We start from the raw sequence: 23,165 nt of genomic DNA, 5'->3' as shown, positions 1-23,165 counted from the left end.
CTAATCAAAACTCCTTTCTTCTTAAACCCAATGATATAATCTATAATAAATCATCATGTTGTATTTCCACTATTCCTAGCATTATGATAAATTCTTTTAGGTTGGCTAGGATGTATAATCAGTCATCTTTGATCATTGTCACCCAACATCTGTAGATGCGGCATTGCCCTGGATGCATGGATGTTTCCACTGGGTGATGAAGTATATCCCAGAATTCCTCAGCCCCTTTTTTATATCAACTCTGAAAAGTTTCAATATCCTGAAAATATTGAAAAAATGCAACAAACCTACTTACAGGGTAAAGAAAGAAAAATGATCACAATAAGGTAAGTATTCAAGTGGAGTTTTGAAACTTGAATAAAAATGAGCACATCATTTGGTTGCCATATTGGATTGTTATTTACAATACAAAATTAACTCTATGGGTGAGAGAATGGAGGGGGATTTTTCCAGAGTAGAGTTAGGTCTTAAAGGAGAAAGAGAGCTGAAATAGATAATGAGAAAGAGTGTAGGCATTTTAGGCAAGAACTTCTATTTAATTTATATGTGTGAGATTCTATTTAAAAACAGAAATAATACAGAACCAACCAATTAATTTCTCCTTTGTTTCTTTAGAAGACTCTCCATTGTCTTTGCTTCTCTGCTGGAAATCTTTTTTTTTTTTTTTTTTTTTTTGGTTTTTGTGTCACACCCGGCGGTGCTCAGGGGTTACTCCTGGCTGTCTGCTCAGAAATAGCTCCTGGCAGGCACGGGGGACCATATGGGACACCGGGATTCGAACCAACCACCTTTGGTCCTGGATCGGCTGCTTGCAAGGCAAACGCCGCTGTGCTATCTCTCCGGGCTCTCTGCTGAAAATCTTTAAAGATTAGCTCATACTTAATATTTCTTAAATTCATCATTTCTTTACTTAATCATCTTGACTTCTATTCACTCTTTGATTCTTTTGGCCTCGCTCCTCAATCCCCAAACTGGCCTTACAGGACATAAAGGCCCCAAACTTCATCTTTTTTCTCTTCAGCTATTTGATGCTTCCTACCTCTACTATCCTACCCACTTTCTCCCAACCTCTCCTTCCTCAATTGCTAGAAATATTTAAGCTCCTATTCAGCTCTTTCATAATCTTTTTATACCCTCACTGATTTTTCAGATATGGAAATTTTGATTGCAATATGGGACAGAGTAAGAGGGGGTATCTTTACTGTTCAGAGTAAAGATAAATAAAAGAATGATGACTTAAGTAGTAGCAAAATGAAGACGAAAATTTGCACTGTTGGGAGTTGGAGTGATGTGTTTTCACCTTAGAATTTCTTAGCTAGAGATTGAGAAATCCACAGAGATGCCTGCTCACTAATTGGAAGAGTAGGCTTCACTATTGGTAGGAAAGCTTCAGGTTCTGATCTCATGCATCTGTAACATGTATAGCATCTACTTAAATGGGAAGAGTTTGTTAGTCCATTGAAAGGTTGCACTCATTTCTTCTAAAACCAAGATGCTGAGTAAGAGAATGATAGGACAAGTCTCTGAGGCCAGATCAATAGCAGGAGGGCATTTGCCTTGAACATGGCCAACAGAGGATGGACGTGGCATGAATTCCGGCATCCCATATGGTCTCCTGAGCTGCCGAGTATGACCCAAAATCAAAGACAAACAAACAAAAGAATGTTAAGACAAGTCTAAACTGTGTAGATTGGGGATATAAATAGACTGCTTTCAGGACTTAAAAATATTTTATTAATCACCATGACATAGTTTAAAATATATGTTGATAGTTGAGTTTCTGTCATGCAATGTTACAACACTCATCTTCACCAGTGTTCATTTCCTGCCACCAATTTCCCCATTTACCTTCCCTTCATCTCACCCTCACCCTACCACCAGCATGCCCCTATGGTAGACAGTTGTCTTCTCTATTTCTTTGTATCTTTCTTTTTTTTTTTTTCCCTTTAGGCACTTTGCTTTGGAAAATTGACACTGAAGGTGTATCATGCATATCACTTTTACTTCCTTTTAATTTCCAGTTTTTGCCCATTGTGTGATTATAGTTAGTGATGATATCCAACTATTATTGTCATATATCTTAACTGTACTTCTCATCCATCAGATAGACTCTTAAGATCCTTAAATACAGCCTATGTTCTAAGATAATTAAATTTTGTTTCCTTGATTTTCAGAAGGTAAGCTAATCAGTCCAACATCTTTTCTGTACTTTTAACTACAGAAGTCATTTAGCCAATGTGATTTGTATATATATTTCTTTTGCAGGGGTTCAGTCCATCAGAATTTTGCTGATTTCACTTTTGCAACTAACAAAGTAACCGCGTACATATTTTCATTACAAGGGCATATAGATTCAAATGTTGCAATTGATCTTACCAACAAAGCTTCATTAGCATTCTTACAAAAGCATTTAGGTAAGAAGTTAATATTTACTTATTCATAAAGTGAACCAGATGATTTTCAAGATGAGGCTATCTCTCAATACAGCATTAATTGCACTTTTATAGTTCCAGTTGACAACAAGACCATATTTGAATATTTGAAGAATTTTATTTTCTTGTTACATTCTATTTACCATAAAACTTATTATGCCCGAGAAAGTTACTATTTCTTTCTGCAAAAAGTGCAATTCCATGCTAAGGACAATGGCTGAATAGTTCCTAAATCCCATCTTCTATTTAGACATAGGAGCTGCTTATACAAAAAAGCCTTGCCTCCCTAAGTATGAAAATCTTTGTAATTTCTGATGCCATGGGGCCACCTAGAGGAAGAAAAGTGCCTAATGTTCTCAAAGACTTAATATGCTTATTAATTTTTGTATTTTACAGGACTAAAGAAAAATTTTGATCAGTGGGACAACTTAATTGAAGGGGATGATGATAATCTTATTCCAGGACCAATATGAAAGCAATCAACTACAAAGTGATTCTTCCTAACTCTCTAGGATAAAGAAATCAGAGTATAGCTTAGAAAAGCTTTTAAAAAGACTTTGTGTAAAGGAACATTTGTCTTCTTTAAAAATATATGTCTTGCACTTATAAGACCCTTATTTCAATCACCAGTACTACAAAAATAAATCAAGTACTGGGAAAATAGCTTAGTGGCAATTCATATACATCGTATACAAGACACTGGATTTTCTCCCTGAAATTAAATAAATGAATAACTTGTATTGTCTGAAAAAATGTTTAGGTATTTCTCAAGAATCTTAAGACCTTATTTTTCTACTTTGTTGTTTTATTTACTTAGAACTGCTATCTAAAATACTACACAAATAAAACTTCAAACACATTTTTGGTTTTATTTTGTAATTAATTGATACATTAATATTGTGGTATGGAAAGAAACTTGGTAAGATTTTTATTTTTATGATTTCAAAGAAACTTGTTTTACAGGACAGCATAAATTCTATTCTGGAATGTCCTCTGGGCACTGGAGAAGAGTGTATACATTTTGAGTGTGGATATATATTATTTTGAGTTTGTTTATCAAAACCAGCTCTTCCAACACTTCGCTAGACTTTTTCCCATTTGTTTTCTGTCTAGTTTATGTGTTCATGGATGGCAAAGTTAAAATCTACTATTGTGCAACTGTGTCTTTCCTCAGGTCTATTAGGTGTTGATTCAAGAATATTGCTATTCTATGGAGGTAAGGAGTTTGCCTTGCATGCAGAAGGATGGAGGTTCGAATCCCAGCATCCCATATGGTTCCCCAAGCCTGCCAGGAGCGATTTCTGAGTATAGAGCCAGAAGTAACCCCTGAGCACTGCCGGGTGTAACCCAAACAAACAAACAAATAAAAAAAAAAAAGAATATTGCTAATCACTCTTGGCAGGCTCCGGGGACCGTATGGGATGCCGATATTCGAACCACCATCCTTCTGCATGCAAGGCAAATGTCCTCCCTCCATGCTATCTCTCCAGTCCCGAATATTGCTATTCTCTCATTGGATGCATATAAGTGGTGTACTGATCTCTAAATATATAAAGTCCATTTCTATCTTTATTAGCTTTAGTTTAATTTTTCCTGATACAAGTATGGCCATCCCAGCCTTTTTAGACTACCATTTTGCATATATGATTGTTTTTCAGCCCTTTAATCTGATCTGTATATATTGTGGTAATTCAGTCATGTCTTTTATAAGCAGTGATTTTGGATTTAGTTTCTTGATTCAAAGTCACTTTGAACCTTTTAATTGATATTAATTCCCTATTTCTTTTTTATGCTGATGCTACATAGGGCAAGCACTGAAGATTCAAGTATAGTCTGACCTGAACTATGCTCAGAAGCTCGCACTCAAAAATCAATTCTATGTCCATGGTTCTGTGTTAGGTGGACTCGAATAGCTGCTCAGGATTTGTCACAAATGCCTTCTACATTGCAACAGGACAGAGATAGAAGAGATCTGGAATCTTGCCCTGGTTCAGTATCACTAGTGTGTGGTAGCAGATATGGAGTTGAAGTTATCAGCATATGAGGTTGGAGTAATATAATACAGTGGGCACATGCTTGTCCTACAAATGGTCCCTGAACACATAGATGTGATGCCTGATTGCAGAGCCAGGAAGTAAGCCCCAAACATAACCAGGTGTGATCCAAATCCCAAATAAATAAAAATATAAAATCATTAGCATAAGCAGCAACTGAGAGTTGCAATAACATATATCCAGAGTAACAGCTGTTCAGCACGTTGATCTTTTTAACTAACTATATGGTGTTGAAATCAAAGTCAGTGGTTTAGGATAGTGACTCTTGATGTGATTGATGCTGCAATTGTTTGGATAGACCTGTAACACCAAGTTCATTTGGTGTTTACTGCTGTTTCAACACTTCTTAAAGAATTCAAACTTTTAGTTTGTTTTTGAGTCATACTCAGCAGTGCTTGCTCAAGGGTCACTCTTGGATCTGAGTTTAGGCGTAACTCCTATTTATTTTTGATTATTGGGCCACAGCCAGTAGCACACTGCACTCAGAAATTACTCCTGGCAGGTTCGGGGGACCATATGGATGCCAGTGACCTAACTTAGGTCAGCAACATGCAAGGCAAACACCCTACCCACTGGACTATCGCTCCAGCCCTGGGTGTAACTCCGAATGGTGTTCAGCATACACTATGCCATTCTGGGATCAAACAGGTTAGCTGCAGTAAGGCAGTTACTTTAACTTACCCTGTACCATGTTACCAACCTTTTTTATTTTTCTTTAAATAATGTTAGATTAAACTCTAGAATGATACTGAAGCCTTTCTGGTTCTAGTTTATCTTCTCTGGCCTTTTTACTCTAGATAATTCAAACACTGTATTCTCTGCTTAAATGAACTAAATGCTTCTATTAATTGTCACGGGAACAAAAAATATAATCTTTACCTCAATTTGTTTAATGCAAAACCTAATTTTTATTGAAATATATTCAGCTTCCAAGGTTTTCAATTCCCTGTACTTCTAACAGGATTCAGGTAGGATCTTTTTCCTTCTCTTATTGAGCAAATTGTATCCTTACTAAAGTTAGTTCTAGATAAATATCCTAAATTCTATTGCTCTTTCTCACTTAGAAACACTTAATAAAGTTTATTGTTGGTGATACATGGTGATAACCAATGGAGAAAATAATTGCTAAAAAAATTTATAGCATAAAACACATTTGACATTTCCGATAGGGTTTTTATGTTGTTTTTTTTTGGGGGGGGTCACAGTGCTCAGGGGTTACTGCTTGCTCTACACTCAGAAATCTTCACTCCTGGCAGGCTGGGGGGACATTATGGGATGCTGGGATTTGAACCATCATCTTTCTGCATGCAAGGCAAATGCCCTACCTCCATGCTATCTCCGGCCCCTCTGATAGGTTTTTTTTTGGGGGGTGTGGGGGACACCAGTGGTACTCAGGGCTTACTTCTGACTTTGTGTTCAGAAAGCACTCCTGATGGTACTTGGAAGTCCATATGTAGTATGGGTATCAAGCTGTAATCAGCCACATGGAAGGCAAGGCCTTAATTCCTATCCTTCATAGAGGAAAAGAAGAAAATAGTGATCAAATACCTAGGTATTTTCAGACACTTTTGGTTTTTGGTTTTTGGGTCACACCCAGCAGTGCTCAGGGGTTACTCCTGGCTCTAGGCTCAGAAATCGCTCCTGGCAGGCTTGGGGGACCATATGGGATGCCAGGATTTGAACCAACCTTCTGCATGCAAGGCAAATGCCTTACCACCATGCTATCTCTCCAGCCCCTATTTTCAGACACTTAACATAAATGATCAGTGTTAAAAACATTTAAAAGGAACGTTTTATTTTTTGTCTCCAAATTCAGATGGGGAATTCAAGACAAAGATTTTATATAACTTGCTCAGGTTATATATATATATATATATATATTGTAATCAATTAATAGCTTGTTTATAGCTAAGATTTGTTTTATAAAGCTAGATAGATCCTATGCTTTGCCAAACACAACATTATGTCTAAAACCATGTTTGAAAGCATAGGCTTAGAAGCTAACAGAGTTCTGGATTTGAACAAGCCTTTGAGGAAAAATTTGACAACAATTTGTTGTTTTGGGGCCACACCTAGTGGTGCTCAGGGGTTACTATTCCTGGCTCTGCACTCAGAAATCGCGCCTTGAAGGCTCAGGGGACCATATGGGATACTGGGGATCAAACCTGGGGCCCTCCCAGGTTGGCTGCATGCAAGGCAAACGCCCTATCCCTGTGCTATCTCTCCATCCCCCAACATTTTTTTAACTTCTATGAAAAATTTTTTTCCTCTATAAAATACAGATATTAATATATTTCAGAACCACGAATTAGAGAAACACATTTTAAATATCAGCTTAGTAGCCAACACATTAGAACTACCACTTAATATTACTATATTATCTTTAAATATAGAATAATGGTTTCATTAATACAGAGGTTTTTAGATGACAAATTTTCCATAATTCTATTTCCTGCTATTTGGGAGGGTGGCAACAGGTATGAACCCAGGGCCTCATACTTGTAAGGTATGTGCTTTGCAACTAACCTAGATCATTGATTCTTCCTATTTTATTTCTTTTTTAGTGTTGCAAATTAATGCATTTATTAAAACAGTATTGAAAGGGACTAAAATTTTCATGATGGTAGAATACTACATTTGTAGAATTTGTAGAATTGGGAGTATATGCTGAGTGTCTCATTTGTGACTCATTAAAAACTCCAGGTTTTATATTTTTCTGACTCAGCTCCAACAAACTTTGGTCAAAAATCCCAACCTTCTGCAGGACCCATCTCTGTACTTCCTTCTAAAACCTGTCTTTAGCACAGACCCCACTAAATCACTTTTACTTAAGTCTTCAATCTTTCTATCTGAACGTCCTTGATTTTCACAGGTTTGAATCCTCCAGCACCCCCAGACAATGTCTAATGACTGAGCCAAACATAACTTCAGCAAGAATCTGGTAAAAAGGAGTTTAAGGGCCCGGAGAGATAGCACAGTGGCGTTTGCCTTGCAAGCAGCCGATCTAAGACCAAAGGCAGTTGGTTCGAATCCCGGTGTCCCATATGGTTCCCCCGTGCCTGCCAGGAGCTATTTCTGAGTAGATAGCCAGGAGTAACCCCTGAGCACCACCGGGTGTGACCCAAAAACCAAAAAAAAAAAAAAAAAAAAGGAGTTTAAGCCAGATCCCCACTTTTGTGTTGAACTCCATTCTCTAAAAAAATCTAATTGTCAGATCTCTACATCTTTCCTCAATCATCTCCCTCTCTGTATTAAATCTGTAACTGGATTTTTTTTAAATATTTAAACACTGTGATCACAAATATGATTGTGATTTCAGTCATGTAAAGAACACCCCCCTTCACCAGTGCAACATTCCCACCACCAATGTCCCAAATCTCCCTCCTCCCCACCCCACCCACACCCACACCTATACTCGACAGGCTTTCCAGTTCCCTCATTCACTCACATTGTTAGGATAGTTCTCAATGTAGTTATTTCTCTATTTTATTTTTAATAAAATGAAACTATCATGCTTTTAAAAAATAAACTTTATTCAAATTGTGTAATATTAGCATATTTTCAAGTTCAAACAGTATTATTCAAATATTTAACCAACAAATAACATGAAGAGGTTACAGAGACAAACACAAATTCTGTTGAAGTTACTGCTAACAAAGCTATTCTACAAGTAGCATCATATAACATAAATGTCATAAACCTATACTTTCCTGTTTTAATTTAAATGGCATACTCAAAATAAAACAAGTCTTATTGAAAATGTGAATAATGCATTAACAATTTGTTTATAGCAAAATAATAATCCTCCCAATTGATTAAGAATATTAATATATTTAAAGGGAGGGAGAGGATACATCCCAGATATGCATTTATAGAAAAGTCATTATACATTACACAATCAACCTAAGATCTGTTTTGGTTCTGACACATAAGTTTTTGAAAATGTCAACTTCTTGTTATTATTTTAAAAAATAATCTTTAAATACAAATAATGATGATTTTTTTTTTTTTAGATTATTCCTCTGGTCTAGGTGTGATGATTACTTGTTTAATATCAGCTTCTGACTGGCAACACTTGGGAACCCATTCTTATCTACATTGCCTCCAGATCACTTTTCTGAAATAGAAGAAAATTTTCAAGTTTAAATAGACAAGATTATTTGTATAACTAGTACCATTGCAAACTTAATGACCTTTGAAAACAGGGAGAGGTAACAAGAATATTCTACTAAGTACTACTGAGGATTATTTGTAGAGGGGGTTTTCATTATTTTACTTCTCACTATACCTATCATTTTATAAAAAAGGTAAAACGGCATGTTATTTTTTACTAGAATGGTATCAACAAAATAAACAATTAGCTCTTTGTTCTCTTACGTGTGATTTTTGGTCATACTAATAATGTGCTACTTATGAATAAGATGATGTACTATTAGAAGCATTCAACCAACTGAACCATATCATTCATATATATATGTATATATACACACATATATATATATAAACATATATATAAATTAAAATCTGGGGAAAAGGTCCAAGATATTATTTAGCCATAAATTATGTAAACAAGAGTACCAATGAGAAATCTTTTACATATTTATTAGATACAAGATTTTAACTTCCAAAAGTATTTCAATCAACAAATAATCATGATACAAAATAATCTCCTTTTTGATTTTTTTTTTTTTTTTGTGGTTTTTGGGTCACACCCGGCAGTGCTCAGGGATTATTCCTGGCTCCAGGCTCAGAAATTGCTCCTGGCAGGCACGGGGGACCATATGGGACGCCGGGATTCGAACCGATGACCTCCTGCATGAAAGGCAAACGCCTTCCCTCCATGCTATCTCCCCGGCCCCCTCCTTTTTGATTATTTAACCCAATGATCACATTTAACATTTTTTTTTGTGTGTGTTTTAGGCCACACCCAGTGATGCTCAGGGGCTATTCCTATTCCTGCCTCTGTGTTTAGAAATTGTTCCTCTCGGGCCCGGAGAGATAGCACAGCGGTGTTTGCCTTGCAAGCAGCCCATCCAGGACCAAAGGTGGTTGGTTCGAATCCCGGTGTCTCATATGGTCCCCCGTGCCTGCCAGGAGCTATTTCTGAGCAGACAGCCAGGAGTAACCCCTGAGCATCGCAGGGTGTGGCCCAAAAACCAAAAAAAAAAAAAAAAAAAAAAAGAAATCGTTCCTCTCTTGGAGGACCATATGGGATGCCAAGAATCAAACCTGGGTCTGTCCCAGGCTGGCCAGGTGCAAGGAAACACACTATCACTGTGCGATTGCTCTGGCCTCATATTTAACATTTTTAATTAAAGTGATTTATTCATTCTACTACTAAGTTGAAGTAGGATGAAAAAACATTTTTGTTTGAGAATTCACAGCAGTGGTTTTTTTGTTTTGTTTTGTTTTTGTTTTTGTTTTTGTTTTTGGGTACACCCGGCTGTGCTCAGGGGTTCCTCCTGGCTGTCTGCTCAGAAATAGCTCCTGGCAGGCACCGGGATTCGAACCAACCACCTTTGGTCCTGGATCGGCTGCTTGCAAGGCAAATGCCGCTGTGCTATCTTCTCCGGGCCCACCAGTGGTATTTTTAAAGCATTGTATTCTGGGTGATAAAAGTATTTTGTTTTAAAAGCACAAGTCACAGTTAATTGTAGTATTAGTTGATGACTGGAAGTAAAGTTATCTTTTCCAATTGTTTGAAATATACCCTAACAAAAGTAACCTCAATGGAAATCATAAATGAAATCATAAATCAGGAAAAATTAGAGCCAAAAACACCTTTTTAACATCTGATTTTATAATGAAAAATCACCTCAGAATTATTCCTAGTGTCAAATACTCATTTCTTTGTTTATATGTATAGATACTTCTGTAGAAGCACAGTTCCTTTTTTCCTAAGGCTTAGCTCCCCTACTCCTGGTATGTCGCCTATGTAATGAATTTCAATAGTACTGCTTTTCAAACATTGCTCTTAGTTAACCTTAGTTGTCTTCTGAAAGATTTAAGAGAGGTAGTTCTCCTACATTCTTTTCCATAACTAAAACTATCATGTGTATGATCTTATAGGTAAATTAATTTATAATAAAACCTTTTGCTGAAATGAACCCAGATCATGGTACCTTGAACATATAAAAATAGTCGCATATAACAGTCCCTCACAATATTCATTTTTTGTTTTTTGTTTTTTTTTCGGCCACACCCAGTGATGCTCAGGGGTTACTCCTGGCTATGTGCTCAGAAATTGCTCCTGGCTTGGGGGACCATATTGGGTGCCTGGGGATTGAACTACGGTCTGTCTTAAGCTAGTGCGGGCAAGGCAGATGCTTTACCGCTTGTGCCACCGCTCCAGCACCACAATATTAACGTTTTAAGGAAAACCAGCTACTTTGTAGAAAAGCACTATAAATCAATATTTACCTCATATTTGAACACAATCCCCATGCCATAATTTAATAGCTTAATAAAACTGCTTCTCAATAAGTTTAGTTTTAAAGTCAGATATAATTATATTTACTTAAATAATATTAAATGACTCTTCTATTTGACAGGTATAAGATAATTTATCCAAAGATAATTCTATAGGAATCTCTATAGATTTGAGCACTGTTTTTTAAATTTGCTAATGAAAAAAGATACTATAAAAAGAAAAGTTTAGTATATATGGATGTAATATCAGTCATTTTGATAAGTCACATAGGCAATGAAATATAGTGAGTTTTTTTAATGTCAAAACTTCTAATGAACTAAATGTACAAGACAAGACAAAGCCCAAGTACTAACTACTAATATCATGTGATATGCAGTTCCAGTCTTACTGCAGTCGAGATGGAGTTAAGCTATTAACCTTTCTCTTAAACTGATTACTACTAAAAGTCCTAAAAAGAATACATAAAGCAGCTTCCTGATAAGAGTATTAAAAAGTAAAACAGTAATAGGCTAAAGTGAACTAAAGACTGAAGTGAACTTCAAATAATGAGTCATATTAGTGGGTATTTTTTGTTTAGGCTGCACCTAGCAGTGCTCAGAACTTCTGGCTCTGTGCTCAGGAATCACCCTGGTGGTCTTCAAGGGACTATAAGGGATATCTGGGATCAAATCCAACACTTACTGTCTATACGATTGCTCTGGAATTTCTTTGGAAATGCTTTGGAATTTCTAAGTATATCAGAATCTTACAAGGACATTTTCATGAGGAAGAAATTTGAAGTTTTGTTGCCCCCTCTCGTATATTACAGATTTGAAATTCTTTTCCAAATGGATCCATCTTTCTTTGGTACCTCAGTTTCCCCCTCTCCAAAGGGGCAACATCTTTCATGCATTTGAGCTACTTTAGAGCTGGTGACAAGGTAAGTTCTCTATTACTTTCCACAAAACTTACTAACAGGGACCAGAGTGATAGCACAGAGAGTAGGGCTTTGCCTTGCACACAGCTGACCCAGGTTCAATCCCTGGCATCCTATAAGGTCCCCTGAATCTGTCAGGAATAATTTCTGAGCACAGAGTTTAGAGTAACCCCTGAGCACCACTGGGTGCAGTCCTAAAACACAAACAAACAAAAACTTACTACCAGGGTCTCCCCATCTGTCTGCCTGTTTCATATTCATATATATATAGGGCTTTTCCCTTTCACCACAAATGCAGGTTTAAACAGATCTGCATTATGACATTAAGAGAAACCTTGATAGATATATGTTTTATTTTTGCCCGAGTATCAAAAAGATGCATTTTGGGGGCTACACTCAATAAGACTCAGGAAAGAGAAAGTGCAGAGAAACTCAAAGGAATTCTATTTAAATTTTGAGCTTTAAAGACCAGAAAGGAGTTGAAGGTACCTGGCTTACATGCTGCCAACCTTGGATCAATATCCAACACCAGGGCACTGCAAAAATGACCTGGGTAATCATCATATGGAATCTATCTTTGGGCACTTGCATTGAGCCATGAGTCTAGCTGACCAAGAATTTCCAGGAATGGTTCCCAAAAACCTTAATACTCCCTGGGAGGCACCATAACAGTAAAGTTTTTAACTAATACTACTATAGAGGAATGTGTAAGTCTCAATATCACTCCTAAATCATGCATAGAATAAATTACATCTTTCAAATATGAACTAATCCCTGAGTAACTTCTGTTCAGGGCAGGCTCAAGTAAAGCAAAGACTTTGAAAATTAAACTGACACTGATACCACCAATCATAAATACGTAATTAGTAGTGAACATAACCAGGTTGATTAATTACTAAAACAAAAAAATATATATATATTATCCATCTTTAACACAAAGCACATGTCTATGTAGAAATAATCGAACTATGTCCAAAATATGAAAGTGAATGTGCATATTTTGTATTAATGAAAAATACAAAACTAGGGGCCGGGAAGGTGGCGCTAGAGTTAAGGTGTCTGCCTTGCAAGCGCTAGCGTAGGACGGACCGCGGTTCGATCCCCCGGTGTCCCATATGGTCCCCCCAAGCCAGGAGCGATTTCTGAGCGCATAGCCAGGAGTAACCCCTGAGCATCAAACGGGTGTGGCCCAAAAATCAAAAAAAAAAATACAAAACTAAATTAACCAATGTATATTATAGGTGAGTAATGCCTTCTCCATTTTAAATGTACCATTTTCTTGGATTTTCTGCATCAAACATATATTCCCCAAAGTTTATGAATTTAAAGATCAAAATAGAATCAAGGGATAACATTTTGGAGCTAGAGAAAGAATACAGAGGTTAAAGTGACTGCCCTGCATGTGGTTGACTCCAGTTCAATACTTGGCATCTAAAGGTTACTTGAGAACCTCTGGTTGTGAATATGTGCATGGAGCCAGGAGTGGCTCCTAAGTACCCCTGGGTATGCCCAACCTGCCTTCCATTAGTAACTAGCTTGCCCAAGGAAGACTTAGTATAAACCCAGAAACAGTAATGCTTTTATTACTACTACAATAATTTTTCACCACTATCCTTAAAAACAGAGACTCTGAAATATTTGGCACCTTTCAAAATAGTGATCTTATTGATCACTATTTATACCATGCCTTACCTTACACGGACTCACATCCAATTTGGATATGCCACTCCAGACGTTCTCAGGCTTCACTATCTCTTCCATGCCATTTGAGAGGTCCAAAACCTATAAGGAAAAAAAATGTAAGATTTGATTTTCAAAATTGGTATCCAAAAACTATAAAGTTTTTTGTATACCAGATTAATACTATTAAAAGAAAACAAACAACATCATCAATGGTTTTATTAAGCATCAATATATGTTTAAGCTCAAATAAAACTTTAGTGATCTGTTGGATCCCCACGATTCTGCTCCTGAACTGCCTGGCAGATATATCCTGGTAGAGCAACTGCTCCTTAAGATGACAGTTTTGGAGATACTGCTCCAGAGATGGGGAAGGACAGCACAAACAGAGGTGCCATCTCCATCTGATTAGTGGTTACTAATCAGGCCTGAATTGGGCTGCCCCTCACAGACAGCTCTGGTTAGAAGAAAAATTAACTGTCAACACTTTGTTGCTCCCAAGTCTTTGCTCCCCGTTGTTTAGGCTTATCTTCTCCCTGATGTCTCACTTCTTGCTGGCTATGCCTCTGCTATGTCCTGCCACCCTGCACGTATCCCAGTTCCTCTTGTCCTACATGAGTATTGTCAGAATGGAATAAAGTCTCTGACCATGAGCCTGGGACCTGTTCTTTCCTGGTCATCAGCTGGGAGAAATGTGTCCTATTCTGAATGCCCTGGAAAGGGGCGAGAAGTTGATTATCGTTGTCCAACAGGGTCAGCACAGTGACCCACTTGGTGACCATAAAGAATAAAATGGAGATATCATGAAGTTCAAAATATGATAGCCAAACAAACCTCTAAGCAAATAATTGCAATGTAATTCAGGTAATTTTGACTTTTGTAGCAGTAAGTATAGGACTATGAATAAAAATCCTTTTTTTGGAGGGGAGGTAAGAGATGGAATAGAAATTTAGAAATTAAGGGAAGGTAAGGATTCTTGGAAGAAGCAATGGTTAAGGAAATCTTGGCAAATATAGGCATACAGAAACCACATTTTCAAATATATCGAAGAACCCGTAGCAGAGTGGAATATATGATAGGAATCAAGCAGCTTCATGTCTATGTAATATGTCACAAAATATAAAGAAGCTGAAGAGGTATATGGATGCTCAACCTTCAAGATACTTCTATGTAATTAATATTCATAACCTTGATATTTCTACTCTACACTGGGACTTTTTAAATTTTTATTGAGAGCATTATGCATTAGAAGTCCTTCATAGTTGTATTTCAGGCATATAGTGACAGTGAATTAGAGCTATTACCACCACCAGTGCTGACTTCCCACCACCAAGGTTTCCAGCAAGTATCCTTTACCCCCACCCCACGGCCCCTAGGTCTACCAGTGTAACAGGTCCATTTTATGTTTAGAATGTTGTAGTTTGGGTCTCTTGATTCTATTGTTCTATTGTCATTGACTGTGACTTGGGTATTTAGTTCTAACCTTTTTTTTTCCCTTTTCTCAATTTGAAGACAGACATAGCTTTAATAGCTTATGAGTACTTTGATCTTTACTTACCCTTGTGCCTTCTTCAGCTATTTCTAAAATCTCACATTTAGACCATGTGTTTCTTAGACTTGACCACACAATACATTTGGATCCAACGGTAAATCCCTTCAAGGCATAGGTATTCTCTGATCGAGCTGCAAAATTTAATAAAGCAAAACTCAAGGCATAACTCTTAATTTTATAAGTGTTAACTAATATAAGCAAAGCATTTCCCTAATCTACATGAACTATTCCTACTGAATCGGCATAATAGAATTAGTACATTCTATGTCAGGGGTCTCAAACTCACGACCGCGGGCCGTTTGCAGCCCTTCGTACAACATTTTGTGGCCCTGCCCTAGAGGAATCATTTTTTGTTTTGTTTTGTTTTGTTTTAGTTGTTTGGGTCACACACCCCCAATGTTCAAGACTTACTACTGACTTTGCACTCAAGGATCACCCGACTTTGCCTCCTGCGGCCCCCAGGTAAATTGAGTTTGAGACCCCTGTTCTATGTCCTTTCCTTAGAATTTTATCTGACATTCCTCAAGTGCCCTCTCTCCCATTTAATATTCTTCTCATAAAAACATGATCAAGATAGGGGCCACCTTTCTCTTCAAACATAAAATACATATCAAGAATTATTTCACATTGGAGCCGGAGAGATAGCATGGAGGTAAGGCGTTTGCCTTTCATGCAGGACCGTGGTTCGAGTCCCAGCATCCCATATGGTCCCCTGTGCCTGCCAGGGGCGATTTCTGAGCATGGAGCCAGAGGTAACTCCTGAGCGCTGCTGGGTGTGACCCAAAAACCAAAAATAAATAAATAAATAAAAAAAATAAATAAATAAAATTCACATTTCACAAATTTCCCCATGTTTAAAAACCTTCAAAAATCAAAATCTGATTCTTTTCCTAGGTTTTAATCTTGACCCCCATCACTTTAAAAAAAACTATCTTTTTTTTTTTTTTTGTGGTTTTTGGGTCACACCCGGCAGTGCTCAGGGGAAACTCCTGGCTCCATGCTCAGAAATTGCTCCTGGCAGGCACAGGGGGCCATATGGGAAACCGGATTCGAACTGATGACCTTCTGCATGAAAGGCAAACGCCTTACCTCCATGCTATCTCTCCGGCCCCTAAAAAAACTATCTTTAAGGATATACTTTTGAGACACTGTTAATCTTTGGAAAAAAAAAAAGTGAAAGACCTATGATACAGATGTCATGTTATAATGCTGTATACCCTACACTGTAACAAACCTGTATCACCTAGAAACTCATTCTATTAAAAAGTCAAAGAAAAAAAAAGTCAAAGAAAAGCACACACCTGAGCCATGATCCGGTAAAGCGTTTTGGGGGTTCCTTCCATCTCTGGATTCTTCTTCAGAGAACAGAGAAGTTACTGATGAAATGGCATCTCTGTTCTTATGGTCTGTACATTCTTCTTTATAAATAGTCACTTCAGTCTGTGTTTTGGGATCACAGTTCTTTCCATAAAGATGCAATGAAGACCTATGTTGGTCATCAAAACATCCCACACAACTAGACTTTCTTGCATCCTCAGTACACATGGATTCTTGAACTTTCTGACTAACCTTTAAAGTGTGCATTTTATCATCTAGACACAGGTTGGCTGTAGGCAATTCTAGTTTTGGCTGTTTCTCAATTTCACGACTGAGGGGAAGCTGTACTGTGAATGGTTTCAAGGTGGCTTCTGCATCACAATCTTGGTGCAGTGGCACAACAGGAGGCACCAAGCCTTGTTCATCTTTCTCTTCATCCTTGATGAAAGAATTCTGTAACTCAATGGCTTCTAGTTCCAGGCATTCTTTTGTCATTATCAGGAGAAAGTGGCATCTCAAGAGAAGTTAGTTCTAAAATGTCCTTTGTTTCACTAGCATGTGATAATAGTGAGTTAAATCCTGCAATTAGGTATTTATCATCAATTTTTACTGTGTCAACCAACTGATCTTCTACTTTGCTTTCTAATATCTTAGTGCCATCGTTATCTTTGTATGGGCTCTGAAGAGCTTTCAAAATGTTATCTGGGCCGGGATCATAAAACATATTTGGTTTGGTATCAATAATGTTTAAATCCTTTTCAATACTTGTAGAGAGTTTATCTGTCTCTGGTTTCACATAGAGTACTTTCTCTTGCCCAGATTTAGTATTTGGTTTCTTAAGTCCAATATTAGAACTGGAAGGATCAAGAGTTCCCTTTATCTCCAGGCCAATTTTTTCATAGGATGGATCACTATTACTAATCTTGGAATATTTTTTCATTTTCTCATTAATACTTTCACCTTTGCTTTTTATATCAACAATTGCTAAGGGGATATTACAAACATCCCTTTTAACATCTAATATTGCTACCTCCAACACATCTTCTGTTACTATTTCATAAAAATAATCATTTCCCTCTTGAGGGCACACACCTTCAGAGATATTAAATCCTGAAAGGCAACAAGGAAAGGACTGCATGGGAACCAACAAAAGTTCAGCAGGAATGTTCCAGAGCACTTTTGGGTCCACACAGTCTTCAACATTTCCATAGTCCACAAGCCTGACAGATACAAGGCCATTGTCACAAATATTGGTAATAAGTGCTCTGTAATAAAGCCCATCTTCTCTATATCTCACTATGCAAGGATCTCCAATATAACATGAGATGCAATTTCTCGAATCTGTTACTTGTTCTACAGCAGTTTTTAGTTCTACTTCTAAATACTGAAGTTTCTCTGTATCAGAGAATTGACACCAAAAATATTCATTATGCCATCAATGACAGTGGCATAAGCTTGTATCATCTTCATCTTTGGATTATACCAGTTCAGAAACACTGAGGTATCAAGGTCTGCTTTGCTTAAAGTCTTTGAACAGGCACCTTTCATTATTTGAGTAGAAAGTTCTGTTTGAGGTTTTTCATCGGGAGCATACCTGCTCATCATATCTTCTGCTATGACTCCATGTTCATCTGCAAGAATAACTTCCCATCTGTCATGAAATTTAACAAATTCACATCTTATTTGAGCCTCTTCCGTCCTTTTGGAAAAATAACGCATCATTTCCTTAGAGTTTAAAATCTCAGGAGCCCAAAGTCCCATTAAAGAGCAGTGAATGGACAATCCTGGTAATAGCTGACTAATAACATCAAGCTTACCTATCTTGTTAGGATGAACCACAGATACATTGCCATAATCTATAAATTGTACAGACAGAAGGTCGTTGGGTTGTTGTTCCTTGATCACAGCACGATACCATAAACTGTCATCTGGAAAAATGGCACATATTATATCTCCTTTTTTCAAAGGTGGACCTGTATAATATTCAGGCTTTGCTTTGTTATCATTTAATCTCTCTGAAAGATGGTTAATTTTATCTTCATCTTCAGCTAGTTGGACATAAAAGTCTGACAGGTCATTTACATGAGAAACATACAGTAGTTTTAAAGCCAGGGACTAGAGTCTTCTGAGGGAAATCAGCAATTTTTAGAGGAAAATCTTTGTTATATGAATCTCCTATTTTTCTCTCCAAAACACTAGCTTCAACTTTTTCAGCTTTCATAGATTGTTCAACGTAACATTCTTGTTTCTTTTCTACTAACTGAGACAATGTATTATTTTTTCCTACAGGGTCCTCATATTGAGGGGTTACTTTTGAATTTTCTAAACTTTGTAAAAGTCTGAGTTCCTTACATGTTGAACTGATCTCAGGACAATAGGATCCTCCCAAGACCTCCATGCTACATTTTTTTCCCCCTGCAGATTTAGTTAAGTACTCTGTAGATGATGACTTAACGTTTCCCTTTTTTATTTCAAGTGTTTCAGGTGGAGAAAGGGATGTCTGACTTATTGTTTTCCTGATTCCACACTTAAAGCCAAGTTGTACTAATTTCTCATTAATATTAGCATTGACTTGAATACTGCCGTTATATAATTCTATAATCAGTCTTCCATCCGGGTCTTTCGCTACAACCAAAGCCTTCAATGACTTATCTAAAACAATCTCTTGAAACCATGTTGTAACTTCTTCTGGTACATGATCAGGAATGTCAGATAAGGAACATTTAACAGCTTGCATGGGTAAAAGTAAGACATCATACGCATCACAAGGTATTGGAAGCAGATCATCATTTGCTACCACATAAATGTTACCAAAATCCACAAAGAAGACTTTAGTCGGCTCTTTTTCTATTATTATCCCCCTATACCAATTTCCATCAGTATACTTGGCAAGACACAAATTTCGAGGGATCAAGGGAGATGTTTTTAAATTTAACAAAACTTTACTTAATTTCATTATATTATGACAACTGTTCTAAAATATGTGCATTTCTGCCAAGCTGGCAATAAAATGTCCAAGGATCCTTGACATGTGTTATGTACACTGACTCTTCACTTCCTATTTTCATATCATGCGTAGAGTAGTAGTAGGAATGTAGCTGAACATGGGATTCTAGAGGCCTCTGAAATTTGACTGGTCTTGCAAGTCTCTTTTCTACCAAAAAATGACATACACTCTGAAAGGGTGTTAGTAAATCCACAATATTAAATGGCTCTTCATCATGTATTGAAGCTAAAGCATATATTGTGCATTTTAATTCTAGACTTTTTTCCACTGCACTGTTGACAAACTCACTAAAAGCTTGTACTGCTTTTTCGTCCCAATCAAAGGGACACTGACCAATCGGTTGAATTAAATTATAAAGACTGCACCTAAAAGCCTGGACTTTTACCTTGAGAAACTCTTCAGTAATAGAGTAAATATTCTTCACAGAAACTGTCTCTCTGTCTCCATAATCTACAAATAGTACTTTAACATGCTCTGAAGATTCTGCCTCACTAATCAAAGCTCTGGACCATTTCCCATTTCCTGTTCGCTTTGCCAAACAAGCAGGAATGGTTCCCTGGTAAGGGATAGCTGTATTCTCACAATGGTCCTGAATATTACACATTAGAGTTTTAAATTCTGACAGGTTCCTGGTCAGCTGACACCAGAAATAGCCAGGATTTTCAACAAAAGACACTCTGACTTCTTCTGTACTTCCAACCTCTAGCTCTCCCTTACAAGAGTCTGACTTAACATCCGAGAAATTCTGTACCAGAGGGAAATACACAGTCATTCGTTTCTCTTTTTCCTGCATACCTAGAACTGAGGCATTTGTAAGAACTGTCTCACTCAAATTCTCTGCATGAGATGCAGTTTTCTTATCTCCTTTGGCTTTCTGTTCTACATCTACCTTCTTTGTAGGAGCTATTTTGTTGTTACCTGCATTAAAGTGGTTAGAGCTATGCCCTGGAGAGTAGGCACTTACAGGAATATTTTCCTTTGTTTCAAACTCCTGATACTTAGCATACCCAGCTTGAGCAATAACTTTACTAATGTTCTCCTCTCCTGTTCTCGACTCATCAAGAATCTCAATAATATATTGATTATCCAGCTTGTCAAGGACATGGATGACTAATTCCTTGTGGAGCACAGTCTTTTTAAAAAAGGTAATCGCTTCATGGCTCCAAACTTTCCCCAGGGGCCATATGTCAGCTAGAGTGCACTTAAGAGCCAATACTGGAAGCTGCCTAAACTGAGGAAACAGCATCCTCACATCATACCAATCGACATTTTCCAAGTTTCCTCTGTCAACTAAGAACACATCCACACTCTTGTCATCTAACCTGGTAACGACAGCCCGATAATACCCGTTTTCTTTCCATTTGACACAGCAAAGATCATCAGGCTCGGATTTCAAAACCACACCATCTAGCTTACTAGCAGGAATAGAAGCTGCACATTTTCCGCATTAACCTGCTGAAGGTGCCATTGTGCTTCCTCAACCTGATCCAAAACTCCGAAGGAGTTTTGACAAACTCTAGAAGAAGGCATTCAGCTTTAACGGGATGGACCTTAAGGCGGGGAGGGCAAACTCGTGGTCTGCCTCTTCCCCGGGGGACTGAGACTGAGCTAGGTCTGGCTCTTCGTCCTACTCCTCCTCCTCCTCTGTGCCCTGGCTCTGTAGGAAGCGGTCGACCAAGCAGGGCCTGCACCCCGAACACGCAGTTGAGATTCATCCCGTCCTCCCCGTACAGGGTGACGTAGTAGACGTGCTCGAAGGTGCAGAAGAACTCGATCTTGGCGTTGATGGCCTGGCCCAGCAGGAGCGCCTTGAGGCTACCCACCTGGGACGACCAGCCGCGCCCACCGTCCCAGAGCCCGTACAGGGCGCACGGGTAGGTGACCACGGGCATGCGGAAGTACTAGGGCAGCAGGGCGCAGGCTGCTGCAGCTCACCAGCTCCTTGCGCCGGTCGACGTGCAGCACCTGGGCGCAGCGCTGGGGCTGGAAGGTCTCCAGCAGCAGCGCGCGTACCAGCGTCCGTCCAGGCCGCAAGGCCGCGCAGGGGGAGCCGGGCTTGTCGGGGCTCTCCTCTCGCTCCTCCCGGGGGCCTGCTGGGCCTCCTCCTCCTCCGAGGGGCGCGTTCTTCTCCTCCTCCTCCTCGGCGGCGGGGCCGGGGGAGGCCCCGTACACCTGCGCCATGCTGTCGGCGAGGCGCCGGATCTCCTGCGAGAGGCTGCGCAGCTGGCAGTGGACGCGCTGCGGGTGGCACACCTGGGTCACCATCACGGGCTCCGTGACGCCCAGCTGCAGCTGCGGGTAGAAGTAGTCCAGGCCGGGCTGCTCGGGCTGGGGGGCCGCCCCCGCCGCGGGGGCCGCCGTCGCCGTCGCGGCGATCACGGTGGCCAGGTAGCGCTGCAGCAGGGCCCTGAAGAGCGCCTCGGGGACGCGGCGCGCCAGGCCCCGCGCCTGCATGTGCTGCGCCAGCGCGGGCACGTCCAGGAGGACGAGGCGGTGGCGCGGCAGCACGTCCAGCACGCGGCCCCGCACCTCCTGGCCCTGCAGCTGGCCGAGGAAGTCCAGGGCGGCGGGAGACCAGTGCTGGGGCTCGCTGTGTGTGTGCGCGCGCGCGCCGCCGCCTCCTCCTTCCTCGCCCGACGATGACAACGACGGCGCCGGCACCAGCCCGGCCAGGACGCAGCTCAGCACCTCCGACGGCAGGTGGAAGAAGTCCCGGCGGCCCGGCGCGAGGCAGCCGGCGCCCGCGCTGACCGTGCGGCCCTCGTCCAGCAGGAAGACGCGGCTCTCGTCGGCGCGGCGGCTCACCACGCGGCAGCGGTGCCACGCCAGCCCCACCTGCACCAGGCACAGCTCCCCCGGCGCCGGCGACGCGCCCCCCAGCGCCCAGCTGCCCCCGCCCGACGCCGCCTCCTGGATCTCGCGGCTCAGCCGCGCGTACTCGTCGCGCCGCTCGCCCGCCAGGCCCCACAGCTGCACGGGGATCACGTCGGGCTGCGCGTCCACGAACGACACGCGCAGGGCCAGCGCCGCGCCGGGCGTCGGCAGGCCGGGCGTCGAGCACATGGCGGGGGCGGCGGCGCTGCGGGTCTCTTGCTGTCTCGCGAAGGCCGCCGCGACGCCGCCCGTCCCTGCTGGCGACGACGGGAGAGTCTCGCCCCCCCTGTCACAGACGCTGTCACTGTCACTGCAGCGCCGTCGGCGAAGCGTCCTACCGCGTCTCCACTCCCCGCCCGACTGGCCCCAAAGGGGCGGCGCCAACCGCCTAAAGGCGAGGTCCGCGCCTGCGCAGACGGGAGCGGCACGTGGCTGCGCCTGCGCACACGCACGCAGCGGAAGCTCAGCCGGGTCTTGGGAGGGCAGCCCACGCGGCTGCGCACGCGCAGAGGGGGCCAGCGCGTGATGGACTTGGCCACTTCCGGCTGCGTGCTGAGGCCTCAGGACCAGTGCATCCAATCGGGTCCCGGGAGTGATTTATGTGGCTGCGCCTGCGCAGATGCAGGCAGCGGAAGCTCAGCCGGGTCTTGGGAGGGTAGCCCACGTGGCTGCGCACGCGCAGAGCTGGCCAGCACGTGATGGACTTGGCCACTTCCGGCTTCGTGCTGAGGCCTCACGACAAGTGCATCCATCCGGTCCCGGGAGTGATTTACGTGGCTGCAGAAGTTTATCCGGGTCTTGGGAGTGGTCGCACTAGGCCCTGCAGGAGCGGAGGTGGGCAGCGCGTGATGAAATTGGCGACTTCCGGCCTCAGGTGAAGTCAATCCGGGTCCTGGGAGTGAG

At 40.7% G+C, this 23,165-nt stretch overlaps 2 protein-coding genes across 4 annotated transcripts in view; one reads left to right on the top strand and one right to left on the bottom strand.

Moving 5' to 3' along the window:
• The window catches only part of PLA2G7 (phospholipase A2 group VII), a 43,832-nt gene extending 40,542 nt beyond the window's left edge, over positions 1-3,290 (top strand). For all 3 annotated transcript variants that reach the window (XM_049765505.1, XM_049765506.1, XM_049765504.1), the window contains exons 10-12: positions 156-326; positions 2,266-2,414; positions 2,829-3,290. In XM_049765505.1, coding sequence (XP_049621462.1) covers positions 156-326; positions 2,266-2,414; positions 2,829-2,905 — 397 coding nt within the window. In that variant the 3' untranslated portion in view covers positions 2,906-3,290. The remainder of the gene's footprint in view (positions 1-155; positions 327-2,265; positions 2,415-2,828) is intronic.
• Positions 3,291-11,300: 8,010 nt separating this feature from the next.
• TDRD6 (tudor domain containing 6) lies at positions 11,301-22,451 on the bottom strand. The gene is given in 12 exon segments (XM_049765217.1): positions 11,301-11,390; positions 13,525-13,614; positions 15,071-15,195; positions 16,366-16,871; positions 16,873-17,810; positions 17,813-18,476; positions 18,478-19,344; positions 19,346-20,809; positions 20,811-20,907; positions 20,910-21,070; positions 21,072-21,302; positions 21,304-22,451. Coding segments are annotated over 12 exon segments (6,381 nt in total).
• Between the last annotated feature and the right edge of the window lie 714 nt (positions 22,452-23,165).

Source organism: Suncus etruscus, chromosome 18, assembly GCF_024139225.1.
Source record: "Suncus etruscus isolate mSunEtr1 chromosome 18, mSunEtr1.pri.cur, whole genome shotgun sequence".
In the NCBI taxonomy this organism is placed as follows: Eukaryota; Metazoa; Chordata; class Mammalia; order Eulipotyphla; family Soricidae; genus Suncus; species Suncus etruscus.
This window is presented reverse-complemented; position numbering and strand designations above follow the sequence as displayed.